Below are 13165 nucleotides of genomic sequence, written 5' to 3'. Positions count from 1 at the left end.
GAAACAAGTAAACGGCCACCAGCTTCATAAGTGATATAGCGTCCTGTGTTATTTGGGGACTGCAATTGTGGCAGGGCCCAGGTGGATGGTGGGGAAGAGAAGGCTGCACTCTACAGATCATGATCCTAGGGAAATCAGAAGTGTAGACAGAAAGCACTTTGACCTGTGAAGGTCCATGACACTAACATTATAAAGTGGCAAGGACATCCAAAATAAAGTTACTCATCTACCCTCCTATGTGAAGACCCTCGGGAACCTCTCCCTGATTTTCAGTTATAGCAAGCATGCCCAATTTTTACTTGTTATCATTTCCTTCATATACTGAAAATTACTAAATCTGATTTGGTGGTTTAGTAGTCCATGCTGTTATCAGTTCCCTGTTCTCAGTAATTTTATAAAGATCCATTTTAAAAGGGCAAACGGATAACAACAGGACCTAACAGTTCATGCAGCTCAGAGGTCCAGAGGTTAGACTGACCTCAGTCTTAATGGGATCAAGGAACCTATTTTTTTTATTTATTATTTGGTTTTTTGAGACATGGTTTCTCTGTATTGCTTTGGAGGCTGTCCTGGAACTAGCTCTGTAGACTAGGCTGGCCTCGAACTCATAGAGATCTGCCTGCCTCTGCTTCCTGCGTGCTGGGATTAAAAATGCCCGGCCAGGAATCACTTTCTTGTCTAAGCTTTTGATCTCCGATTTCCTGAATATACTGACTTCATCTTCAGTTGTCCAATGTGGGGTTAAAATTCTTAAAAAAAAACTGCAACAAACACCCTCATCCTCGCTCATCTATAGCCCATACATCAAATTTAATGTATTTTCAGTCACTAATTTTTGCCTAAATTTCAGTTTCTGTGGAAATAAAAAAAAAACGGGGGAGCCCTATTTTAAATTAACACCTTTATGAAGGACAGAAGCAAAATGTAGAAATTTATGTGTGCGTTATGTGGTTTTTGGACACAGGAGCTCACGGACGCCAGCCGGGAGCATGGGATCCCCTTGGAACTAAAGTTAACAGCTGTTGTGAGTCACAAAGCTGTGGGTGCTGGAAAACTAACCCCCCTCTTCTGCAAGAGCCGCAGGTGCTCTGATTGCTGAGCGATCGATCCTTCCAGTTTTTTTTTTTTGTTTTTGTTTTTTTTTTTTTGGTTTTACGAGACAAGGTTTCTCTGTATTGTTTTGGAGGCTGTCGGTCCAGCCTGGCCTCGAACTCAGAGATCCGCCTGCCTCTGCCTCCCGAGTGCTGGGATTAAAGGCGTGCGCCACCAACGCCCGGCGATCCTTCCAGTTTTTAAAATCAGCAGCACACGCTTCAAACGAACCCACGGGTCACAAATCCGCATCTGTAAACACCATTTGCCCCAAATAGTTTTTTTGGAGTTATCTCACACGACACAAGCCCTCTCTCCTTGCCCCCACTTCACGCAGGGATGCCCGGGGGTGGTCTCGCTTATGCGGAGCAGGAGCCTTCTAAGGCCCCTGGGCTCCCCACCTCGGGAGACTGGGAGGCGGCTGCAGGAGCTGGGCCCACCTCGCTGGTCTCTGGTGACCCAGGGCTTCCATGCCACTCAAGTCAGTGGAACCGGTGCAACCATCAACCAGGCTGTCACCGCCCCGGGTGTGGTCCGCCCCACCCTCCACCAGGGAGGCAGGCCGGAGCTCTCGGGGCATTCAGTCCGTCCTCGGTCCTCAGGGGAAGACGCGCTCCTCACCCCGCTCTACCTCCCCCAACCCCACCCAGGCCACCAACCGCCCTTCCCGCTCCCCCGCCCCCCCTCGGAACCCTGCGTGCGAGCAACCGTTTCGCGCCCGCACAAAATGGCCGCCCCGCGGGACGCCGGTGGCCACGTGACCCGCCGCCCCCTCCTCCTCCCCCTCCGGGGCGCCGCTCGGCCGGACTCCGGCGTCGTCGGGGAGGCGGCCCTCGGCGCGGGGGAAGCAAGGCCTCCTTAAACCCCGCAGTCCCGGGCGGCTTGGACGGGGCGCGCACTGGAGAGAAGGGAAGGACGACGACGCAGCAGCAGCAGCAGCAAACACAACCCCAGCCGCGAGCAGCCGGGGAGCCGGGAGGCCGCCACCGGCGGCGGCCACACGTCCAGCAGCCTCACGGCCGGGAGGGAGGGCGGAGTTCTCGCGAGACCTTGAGACCGCCCACGACCGGGGCCTTCCGCGGAGCGCGGTGGGGGTGGGCGGGGGGAAGCGGGCGTCCACGCGAAGACGTGGGGGAGGAGGGGGAGGCCGCCGTCGACGCCGTGTGGGCCCCAGGCCGCCTCGCCCACCCGGCTCCGCGATGAACTCCAGCGTGGGCCGCCCCGTAAGTCCCAGAGGGCGTCGGGCCCTGTGACCCCTCCCCCTCCCAACACACACACACGGTCGGCCATGGCGCGCCAGGCCTGACCGGGAAGTCTCGCGAGATCAGGAATCGGCCGACGGCGGACAGCGGGCAGCGGCGGCAGCGGCGGGGCGGAGCCATAGCGTTGGGTGGTACGAGGCCGGCGGTGCGAGCGAGCCAGAGCAGCCGTGTCTGGGGACGAGCTCGCCCTCCCAGGCTCGCCGTTCTCCCCGCGAGGACCCCCATCGCTCGGCAGCGGCCGACCCCGGTTCTCCGTAGTCTTCAGGGATGAGTCATGTGGCCGAGGAAGACGAGCTCGGGCTGGACCAGCAGCTGGCTGGCCTAGACCTGAACTCTCCCGCGGACAGCCCGGGCGGCGGCGGAGGAGGAGGAGGGGGAGGAGGAAGCGCGGCCAGCAAGGGGCGCTACATCCCCCCTCACCTCCGCAACCGGGAGGCGGCGGCGGCGAAGGCGTCCTACGACAAAGACGGCTCACGGTGGGGTAAAGACAAGGATGCCTACAGCAGCTTCGGGTCCCGCAGCGACGCGAGAGCCAAGTCCAGCTTCTTCGGCGACCGTGGGGGCGGCTCGAGGGGGAGGTTTGAGCCCGAGCGGGGCCCCCGCAGTGACTACGAGGGCCTGGGCAGCCGCGGGGGCAGAAGCGGCTTTGGCAAGTTTGAACGGGGCGGGAACAGTCGCTGGTGCGACAGCAAGGCGGACGAAGACGACTGGTCCAAGCCGCTCCCGCCCAGCGAGCGCTTGGAGCAGGAACTCTTTTCGGGCGGCAACACTGGGATTAACTTTGAGAAGTACGACGACATCCCGGTGGAGGCGACGGGGAACAACTGCCCTCCGCACATCGAGAGCTTCAGCGACGTCGAGATGGGAGAGATCATCATGGGCAACATCGAGCTCACCCGGTACACGCGCCCGACCCCCGTGCAGAAGCATGCGATCCCCATCATCAAGGAGAAGAGGGACTTGATGGCCTGTGCCCAAACAGGGTCCGGGAAGACGGCTGCTTTCCTCTTGCCCATCTTGAGTCAGATCTACACGGATGGCCCCGGCGAGGCCTTGAGGGCGGTGAAGGAGAACGGGAAATACGGGCGCCGCAAACAGTATCCCATCTCCCTGGTCCTGGCTCCGACCAGAGAATTGGCAGTGCAGATCTACGAGGAGGCCAGGAAGTTCTCGTACCGCTCCCGGGTTCGCCCTTGTGTGGTGTATGGTGGTGCTGATATTGGTCAGCAGATTCGAGACTTGGAACGTGGATGTCACTTGTTGGTTGCCACCCCAGGACGGCTAGTGGACATGATGGAGCGAGGAAAGATCGGACTAGACTTCTGCAAGTACTTGGTGTTAGACGAAGCGGACCGGATGTTGGACATGGGCTTTGAGCCTCAGATACGAAGAATAGTTGAGCAAGACACCATGCCTCCAAAAGGTGTCCGCCATACTATGATGTTTAGTGCTACTTTCCCCAAGGAAATACAGATGCTGGCTCGTGATTTCCTGGATGAATATATCTTTCTGGCCGTAGGAAGAGTCGGGTCTACTTCGGAAAATATCACACAGAAAGTCGTGTGGGTGGAAGAAGCAGACAAGCGGTCGTTTCTGCTCGACCTCCTCAATGCAACAGGAAAGGATTCCCTGATATTGGTGTTTGTGGAGACCAAAAAGGGAGCCGACTCTCTGGAGGATTTCCTATACCATGAAGGATATGCTTGTACCAGTATCCATGGAGACCGATCTCAGCGAGATAGGGAAGAGGCCCTTCACCAATTCCGATCTGGAAAAAGTCCAATTCTCGTGGCTACAGCGGTAGCAGCAAGAGGACTGGATATTTCCAATGTGAAACATGTCATCAATTTTGACTTGCCTAGTGACATCGAAGAATATGTGCATCGAATTGGTCGTACAGGTCGTGTCGGAAACCTTGGCCTTGCCACCTCATTCTTCAATGAGAGGAACATAAATATTACCAAAGATTTATTGGATCTTCTCGTTGAAGCAAAGCAAGAAGTGCCATCTTGGCTAGAAAACATGGCTTTTGAACACCATTACAAGGGTGGCAGTCGTGGACGGTCCAAGAGCAGATTTAGTGGAGGATTTGGTGCCAGAGACTATCGACAAAGTAGCGGCGCCAGCAGTTCCAGCTTCAGCAGCAGCAGGGCTGGCAACAGTCGCAGTGGTGGAGGCAGCCACGGCAGCAGCAGAGGGTTTGGTGGAGGTAGCTATGGAGGCTTTTACAACAGTGATGGATATGGAGGAAATTATAGCTCCCAGGGGGTTGACTGGTGGGGTAACTGAGCCTGATTTGCCATAGGTCACTCTACCAAAGAAAAAAAATTATATACAGAAAACACATGTAACTTAGCCAGACTATACCTTGTATAGTCTCAAGAACTCACACCACATTGCCTCCTGTGATTCCCCACTGACTATTTTTTAAGGGAGCTAAAAGTCACAAGAAAAGATGAAAGGAGCAACCCGGAAGCCCTGTTCAGAAGGTGGTTTGAAGACTTGATTGTTGTAGTTTGGATTAACTCTCCTCTTACCCCATCCTACTCTACATTTATAACTTCAGGACTGAGGACCATTTGTTTGTTAATGTACTGTACCTTTAACTTTAGACAGCTTTTTATTCTGATGTCCCGTTGGCTCAGTAATGCTTAAGATATCAAATTGTTTTGACAAAATAAATTTTCTGAACTTGGGCTAAGAAAACAAAAGAAAGGGACAGGTATTTGTTATGGGAATGGGACTGTCCTTGGCAGTGCTTATTAGGTACTCTCAGGAAGGCAGGGATGTGGCCCAGGATGAAGGATGGCATTTGGAAATGTATAAATTACAGCCCAGGGGTTCAAGAGCAGTTATGGTTGAAATATCTGTTTAAGTGTACAGTTCTAGTTGCAACTTAGCGTGGCCAGGAAATGCAATACGGTTTTCCTTTTCCTGTGTACTTTAAATAATCCTTTGTTAGTGGTCATCCCCAGTGACATGTCATGGCAGCCTTTGAGTCACTAGTCAGCTTTCATGCTTAGTACCGTGATGTAGAGGATATGAACGGCTCTGAATAAATGGTAGCGGGAAACCATAGAAGAAATGGTCTATATTCTTTAATTCAAGCAGGTTTTAGAAAGATGGGTATTGAGTAACTGGAGAATCACTTTCTCTTGTGGGAGGTGTGGAGATAGACAAGAATGGGATATTTGACCTTAAAGAACACAGAGAAATAGTTCCTCAATTTGAGCAGGCATTGATGGAATTTCCATGTGTAATGATGGAACAGCAAACAAATGCACGCCTGTTCTCATTTTACCCATTTGTTGTAGACCTTCATCAATAAACCACTATGTCTCACATGGGGTCATGGTTTTGGTTTTTGTTTTGAGACAGGCCCTCATGTTGCCCACGGTAGTCTCTAACTCATTATGTATCTGAGACTGGCCTTCATCTTGTTCCTCCTACCTCCCAAGTGCATGCACCACCATGCTTAGTGGGATCATGCATTTTTAAAATCACATTGTTTTAGACAGTTCCTCCAATATTTTCTCATGTCATGCTCTATGCCCTAGGACATCCAACCTATCAAATTACTGTCTCTGGAATAACTAGTTAGATAATAATTAGTTGAATGTTACGGAATAGTTACCTACGACCATTGGTCAATGAGTGGGTTAGTTACATCATCTACATAAGGCTAGAAACACAAGTAGCTGTATGTATGTGTGCATGTATACATGTACATAAAATTTAAACTTTGATAGGTAGATATGCTGTGGATTGATTCATAAAACAGTTTGCCCTATAAGAAGAAAAATTGTCACACCTAATCCATTATTTATGGTTCAATCCAAGAATTCTGAATAGTATTGACCCTCAAATTATAATTGCTCATAAAATGATGAAAAATTCTTAGTGGCCTCCATCAATAGTAACCCTGGTTGTCTACAGAGATCCTCCACTCTTCAAGCCCTGGTGTCCCCCTTACTTTACTTTCCGTATCTTCATGCTATAACGTCCCTGAGTTCCACTTGTGACCTTATTTATATGTCACTATCACAGCAATTCCTGGTCAAAGTTCATTTTTCTCCATGAAACTAGGAGTAAAAGTTGTGGTCGGAACAGTAATGAGAAATAATTATACTTGTTTATGCCTGTTATCTTGAGCTCAGTCATGTAAATGTTGAAATTCTTACTTTGTCTTAAGTTTTATGTTTTTTTTAAAAATACTGTTTTCCCTTCCTAGTTGCCCTTTGCAACTGCACAAAGTTCATGGTCAGTCAATGTGGGTTGAATAGAATTCCAGAGAGGCTCTATTCCCCAGATGTGCTTTCAGCTACACTTATCTTGGTAGACTGTGGTAAAACACTTGCACATAAAGTGTTCTATGTGTGAAATGAAGTGAGTGAGAGGCATGCAGGTGTTCCCAGGAGAATTGTATGAATTGTACACCGATTTAGTGTGTGTTATAAGTAATCAATAATTACACACGTAAATACAACCTAACCCTACATCAAACAGCGATTATTCTCCATATACTAGTCATTTAAGATGGTGTCAGTAATGATTTCCTAATATTTTAAATCTTTAAGCTCAGTTCGACAGTACTCTGGAAGCTTGAAGAGCACAGGAAAAGAGATATAAAGACCTCTGGATCCTTTCTGACTTGACCAGAAGTTCTTTGAGAGTAGAGCCAAGCCACCCAGGACAATTTGTGTTCTATTGAAAAAAAATACAGTGGATTGTGCATTTACCAAGTACCCTTTCCTCTATTATTAATATATTAACATGATTTGCTACAGTTAATGAGCCACTGGTCATACTTTACTGTTGGCTAATGTCCACACTGTACTGAGATTCCATTGGCTTTTCCTAATGTCCTATTCCCAGCCCTGTCTAGGACACTATATTACATTTATTCAGTAAGTCACCTGAGGTTCCTCCCGGCTGTGACAGTTTCTCAGACATTCTTCATTTCTGTTGACCTTGAAAGATTTTTTTTCTGAGTGCTGGTCAGATGCTTTGCCCTACAATTAAAATTAGTTGAATTTTTCATTTTTTCCTCATGATTAGATTGGGGCTGTGGGTCTTTAGGAGCATGATCACAGGTAAAATGTCATTTTTGTCATGACAAGGACACCCCGAGATTGTGAAGTATCAGAATTGATAAGGACCTAGGTCATCTGGCTGAGGTGGTCGGGCCTGGTAGGTTTCCCCACTCTGTCCTGTGCTTGATTTTTCCCCTCCACAGTTTTTGTCGTTGTTGTTGCTTTTGGAGAAAGGGTTTCTCCAGACTGGCCCTGAACTCTGAACCCTCCTACCTTAGATTCTGAGAACTGAGAGTACAGGTGTGTTTCACATCTGCTTTGTTTACATTCTGCACTTGTGGAAGGCTGTCACCATGAACCACCTACATTTAAGGCACGGAGAGTGTAGCTCCTCTGCCTTCCCTTGCTTGGTCTGTTCATCTCATATACGCGTGGATCGATGGATGTGTGGAAATTTCATTTATAGTCTGAGTTACAACTTTGCTGCTCAAATGTGGTAAGAAGTCTATGAAATATGAAAGGATTTTTTAATGTTGAGATAGATTATTTTTAAATGTATAATTATTAATTACTCCTTGGTCGTCACCTGAATGGCTCTGTCTTACTCCTTCCATTCTAAACTCTTTTCACCCTTTGTTTCCCTTGATCCTACCAATTTAATTATTGTAGATTCAAGGGCCTATCTGGGGTTCCCTGAACCCATTCACTTACAAATCAATCCATAAAAACTGACCATGAACTTTGTGAAGTTGCTAAGAGCAATGAAAAAGCAAACATAACATTAAAAGCTTAAAGAATATGAAGACAAAGCTTTGGTCACTGGGAACTATTTGAGCTGGTTCCCGTGTCTGTTATATCCATGTCATGTGGTTTCTGGGAGTTAACAAGTACTTCCTTATTTTCTGGTGTGTTACTTCAGCTCCAGCTGTATCTGTCAGCTTCTTGTTTCGTGAAGGTTACCCAAGACAAAGGGTTTAAGAAGCAGAAAGGCTTATTTTGTCATTGGGTCTATGACAGTATAGCATATTATGTCAGGGGCTTGTGGAGGGAAGGCGTGTTCACCCCAGGGTTGATGAGAAGCAGAAAGACAGGATGGGGATAGGGACTCGATATTCCCTCTGCTCTAGTTTCATTCCTGTTGCTGCAATGAAATATCTTAACCAAAAGCAACTAAGTAAAGAAAGGGGTTTACAATTAGTCCATCATTGTAGGGAAATCAAGGCTGGACTTCAGCTAGCCACATCACATTTATAAAGAACGGACATAAATGGAAACTCGCTTGTCATCAGGTCTGTTTCTCCACTGATACACAGTTCAGTTCAGGATTCCTTGCTAGGGTATGTGTCACTCATAGTGGGCTGCATACTTTCATATCCATTAACCACAGCAGGCATGCCCTGGGACCAACTCACTGTAGACAGCCCCTCACTGAGACCATCTTCCAGGGTGATTCTAGGCTGTGTCAAGATGCCAGCGCTAATCATACATACCCTGCTGGGCCCTACCCCCTTCCAGTAGTGCAGCAGCCTAAGAACCAACGCATCAACACACTCAAGAGTCAAACTGTAGTACCTAGTAACTCACTCAGCTCTCGGTAGATGTGGTATGTGTTAAGATCTATCACAGCTCATTTTGCTATCATGCTTTTCTGTAGTTTAATTCTCAGATCTCATCGCCTGTGATACTTTTTTTTCTCTTGTGAAAAAATACTCATATCACTAATTGAATGTTTACATTTTCCCTTCTAAATGTTTTATGTTTTTCTCGATATAAGGTATTGGTATGAAATCCATATTTCTTCCAGCAAAGTGCATGTGCCTGTTTAAATAATTCTAGGGTCTTTGTGAGATGTAGGCATTTTAAGAATCAAGGCTCTAAAAGTTAAGTGAGGCTTCATTGGCGTGTCCTCGTGTTTATTTTCCTCCCTCCTGTCTGCACAGCTGACATAAAATAAGACATTGACCTGGAAGCTGAAAAGAAAAAAGGTGGATGTGCATGGATACCATAAATTTATATCTTGGGTCAACACAATCTGCTCTTGCCTCCTCCTTCAGGACTCCCTTGTCCCCTAGTCTGGCTTTAGACAATGAATTTCTAGGGAGTTTGTGCCTTTTGATCGCCCCACTGATCTAATGCAATTGCCCATCAGCAGAAGCGCTGTGAGATGCAGAATAAAATAATGAAGTTAATTTGATTTGCACTCTGCGTCCACCCTTAAGATCTGCATGTCTTTATTGTGTTAGATGTCTAATGAGATTCCATTGCCTGCTCTCTGTAGGGACACGGGAGCATCGGGCTGTGGGAGGGGTTCATCTCAGGAGAGTGCTCCTCACTTACGTCCCATCTTTAATGGGTGTGGACCTGCCTGCTCTTGAGTCATAGGATGGTCACATTTCCCTTCCTGGACTCTGATGGACAAGAAGTGGGGAGTAACTTCTGCTGCAGTCTTCCATTACTTCCAGGGGAAGGAAAGTAGGTTCAGAGGTCCATGCTGGGCTAAGAGGGTCACAGCACACCAAGCAGATTTCCCACTCTAAGCATTGCTCCTCAGACAATGGCACTGGAGTGTCTAAATGCCTTGTTCTTAAGTTGCCACCAATATGGCACAGTGGGCATTGAAACAGAACTCACAGAGCTTCTCTAAGTCCTTAGATGCTCTCAGCGGCATCGAACCAATTCTCTATATTTTAGAAGACTCACTAGCTAGGTGCCCTCTGAGAAGGACAGAAGCGTGAAGTTGATTTTGGAGAAGCCCACCTGCCTGTCCTATTCCGAAGCTCCTTGACTCCTCCCACTCTCCATCTTGAGCCCTTTAAGCCTTTTCCCAAATGTCCAGCCCTCTGTGTCTTGCCCTAGTGTGTGTCCGTAAGGATTTTTTTCTACACTATTGACTTCATTTCTCACTTATTTTCCACACTGAAATATTTAATTTGTGACTCCCAAATGATGTCATACAATGATTGTTTTCACTTCAAAAGCTGCTTTTGCCAGGCACACGCCTTTAATCTCAACACTTGGGAGACAGAGGCAGTGATATCTCTGTGAGTTTGAGGCCCTCCAGTGAGTTCCAGGATAGCCAAGGCGATAGGGTCCTGTAGAGAAACCCTGTCTCAAAATAGCAAGCAAACAAATCCAAACAAACAAAACGCTGCATTTGAGACTGGTCAAACATCCTCACATTCCGTGTGGATGGGGGTGCAAGTGCCAGTAATTCACGGTTCTCGAGCTTACTCCCACAATTAAAAGGGGTTTGGAACTATTTTAGATAAAGAAGCCCGAGCACATCCCTCAGAGGCAACCCAGGTTCAGAAGCACACAAATCCCCGACCAAAACCATGGAGGAAAGGGAAGGCATAGTGATTGACATTTCTAGGGGGAACGGGTAGTTTATATCTAATCTAAGGTCTTTAAGAGGATTCTATCAGCTGTGGTTTGGCTCTCAGTGGACAGGTGTCTGTATCACGGAAGCACCATGCATAATTCACCACCAGAGACCCCCAGAACTTAGCGAGAAAGCTAAATTACCTGTCACTTGTAGAAGAGGTGTTCCCTGCAGGTCAAGGTTGAAAGCTGGGATGGAGCCCTGTGAGGAAGATCACATCCATTCGTATTGAAATGTCAGGTGCGTTACAGTAGACGGAGCAGACACTGCTTACACCTTAAATTTGCCCACCTGTTTTGCAGGGCCAATTAACTAACACATTTTGATTCTGACATCAGACTGCTTTTTGAATAATCAGAGGCCTTTGGTGGATGTCACTTCAGTGGAGACTGGGAGGACTACTGTCTTCCTGGAGGGGTAGAGCAGGACTGGACTTCCTGTCAGAGGGGCGAGCCGCCGTAGCTTACACAGAATAGGCAAGCATTCTATCACTACTAGGAATGGAATCCGAATCCAGTCCTAGGCAAACTGGCTGAGGAGCAAAGTTCCTGAGAGGTAGGTGGGAAATAGAGGTGGGTGGAACCTTCATCAGGGAGATGGGGTGGGGGTTATGTTTCTCTGGACAAGTTTTGGGGGAACCTATTTGAGGCATCCATCATACATGGACTGCCCCTTAGATTGATCACCTATATGTCAGAAAGTTCATTTTTAAAGTGCTATAATAGGAACAAGAGATAAGAGACACATGTTGGGGGACAGAGAGGAAAGAGAGAGAGAGAGAGAGAGAGAGAGAGAGAGAGAGAGAGAGAGAGAGAGAGAGAGAGTATAAGGAGAAAGAATTAGAATATTGCTCTTAGAAGTGTTCTCTAAATGTATATTTTAGTGTTTGGTGAGTTTGGTTTTGGTCTTGTTATTTTATAATAGCCTAACTTTGGAAGCAGATTTTTGTCAAGAATTGGATCGTATACATTCACTGTTTCTAGTAAAATGAAAAGAATGCCTGCTTCAGGTTTCTGAGGGTGAGTGTCCGGATAGGGAAGGATGCTTCATCATAGGGAAAGCTCACCGACCTTAACGCAGTCGAGAACACACTCAGAAGCTGGAAGGCTCAGAGCCCCCTGGGAAGTGTGAACACAGCCTGGGAGCAGGGAGAACAGTGCACAACTCCAGATGTGTCTGAAGTGGAGAAAAAACTGCAAGGCAGCGGGTGTCAGGGCCATCAGACGCTCCCAGATAATCACTCGGTTGACCGCAGCTTGAGAACTCATTGCCACAATTGAAAAATCCTCAGTTTAAGTTGAGATTACGTGAATGAGTGTTAGGATTTTAAAATATCAACTATACATGGGTGACGCCTAAGTGTCTTTCTGAGAGCTTGTCTCAAACTGACCATGGGAGGAGGGGATGGAAGGATGGCTGGACTGGTAAAGTGTTTGCTTCACAAGCGTAAGGAACTGAACTTGATACCCCAGAACACATAATAAAATTTAAGAATCTTCTGCAGTCTGTGTCTACGTTGTGATGAAGTCCTGTCTTGTTTCCAGATGGATTCTGAATCACACCTCATCAACTCCACCGTCTGTACCCTGATCCAAGTCACTTTCATTCCCTCGTGGACCCTGGCAGCTTTGGGCCCCTCCTCTGTTATCACCAGGTCCTCCAACACCTTGCAGTTCCCTTGTCACACAATAGTAGGATTCTGTCAGAGATGGCGAGAGTGTACTGTCCCCTGCTTAACACCCAGCACCTATGGTAGTTCTTAGTGTGTCGAGGACCCTCACCAGACCCGACCGACTGATGCTCATCCCTCTGCTCCCCCGGACCGGTCAACCCGCTCCACTGGGTCACATAAAGCTCATGACTCACTGAGCCTTGTCTCAAGTGGCCAGCGTCACCCTCTGTCTCTTTCCATGTTTTTACTAAAATGTTAGTTTCTCTGAGAGGCCCTCCTTTGGTTCTTCCTGTGTGTCCTGCTTTCTGCCAGGCTCTACGACATGCCGATTCCTTACCTTGCACACTGCCTCCCCCTATAATGCAAACTCCCTGAAGACAGGTGCCGCTTTCATTGCCACTGTTCTGCCCGGACTGTCAGGGCCTGGAAAACAATAGTGCCCAGTAGCTGTTGACAGAATAAACATATATATATTTTTTTGTGAGAAAAATGTAAAACCCTTACTTGATCACTTCTACAATTTATACTCTTTTCAGAAATATATTTTAAAATATGTGAAGTGTAATAGAATGTTTTCCTTTTTTGTTGTGCAGTTGTGTGCATTCTATAAATGCAATGAATCACCTGAGGTAGAGAAAAACCCCAGCATCCTCAAGAAATCCCTCCTCAACTCACTCTCGTCAAACCCTTTCCTGACCTCTAACCACAGGGTGGCATTGACCTG

General features: G+C 47.5%; 1 protein-coding gene across 1 annotated transcript; it reads left to right on the top strand.

The window, feature by feature from the left end:
* The first annotated feature begins 2221 nt into the window (after window positions 1–2221).
* On the top strand, window positions 2222–5698 carry LOC101833450 (putative ATP-dependent RNA helicase Pl10). The gene has a single exon (XM_005082442.4). The coding sequence runs from the start codon at window positions 2622–2624 to the stop codon at window positions 4641–4643; it is 2022 nt and encodes a 673-aa protein (XP_005082499.1). The 5' UTR covers window positions 2222–2621; the 3' UTR covers window positions 4644–5698.
* The last annotated feature ends 7467 nt before the right edge of the window (window positions 5699–13165 follow it).

Source organism: Mesocricetus auratus, unplaced genomic scaffold (assembly GCF_017639785.1).
Source record: "Mesocricetus auratus isolate SY011 unplaced genomic scaffold, BCM_Maur_2.0 Super-Scaffold_100676, whole genome shotgun sequence".
Classification (NCBI taxonomy): domain Eukaryota; kingdom Metazoa; phylum Chordata; class Mammalia; order Rodentia; family Cricetidae; genus Mesocricetus; species Mesocricetus auratus.
The sequence above is the reverse complement of the archived record's forward strand: the minus strand, read 5'-3'. Positions and strand labels throughout refer to the sequence as shown.

Excerpts from the sequence above, each read along its gene's own strand:
- LOC101833450 (XM_005082442.4), top strand. The coding sequence starts at position 2,622 with ATGAGTCATGTGGCCGAGGAAGACGAGCTCGGGCTGGACCAGCAGCTG.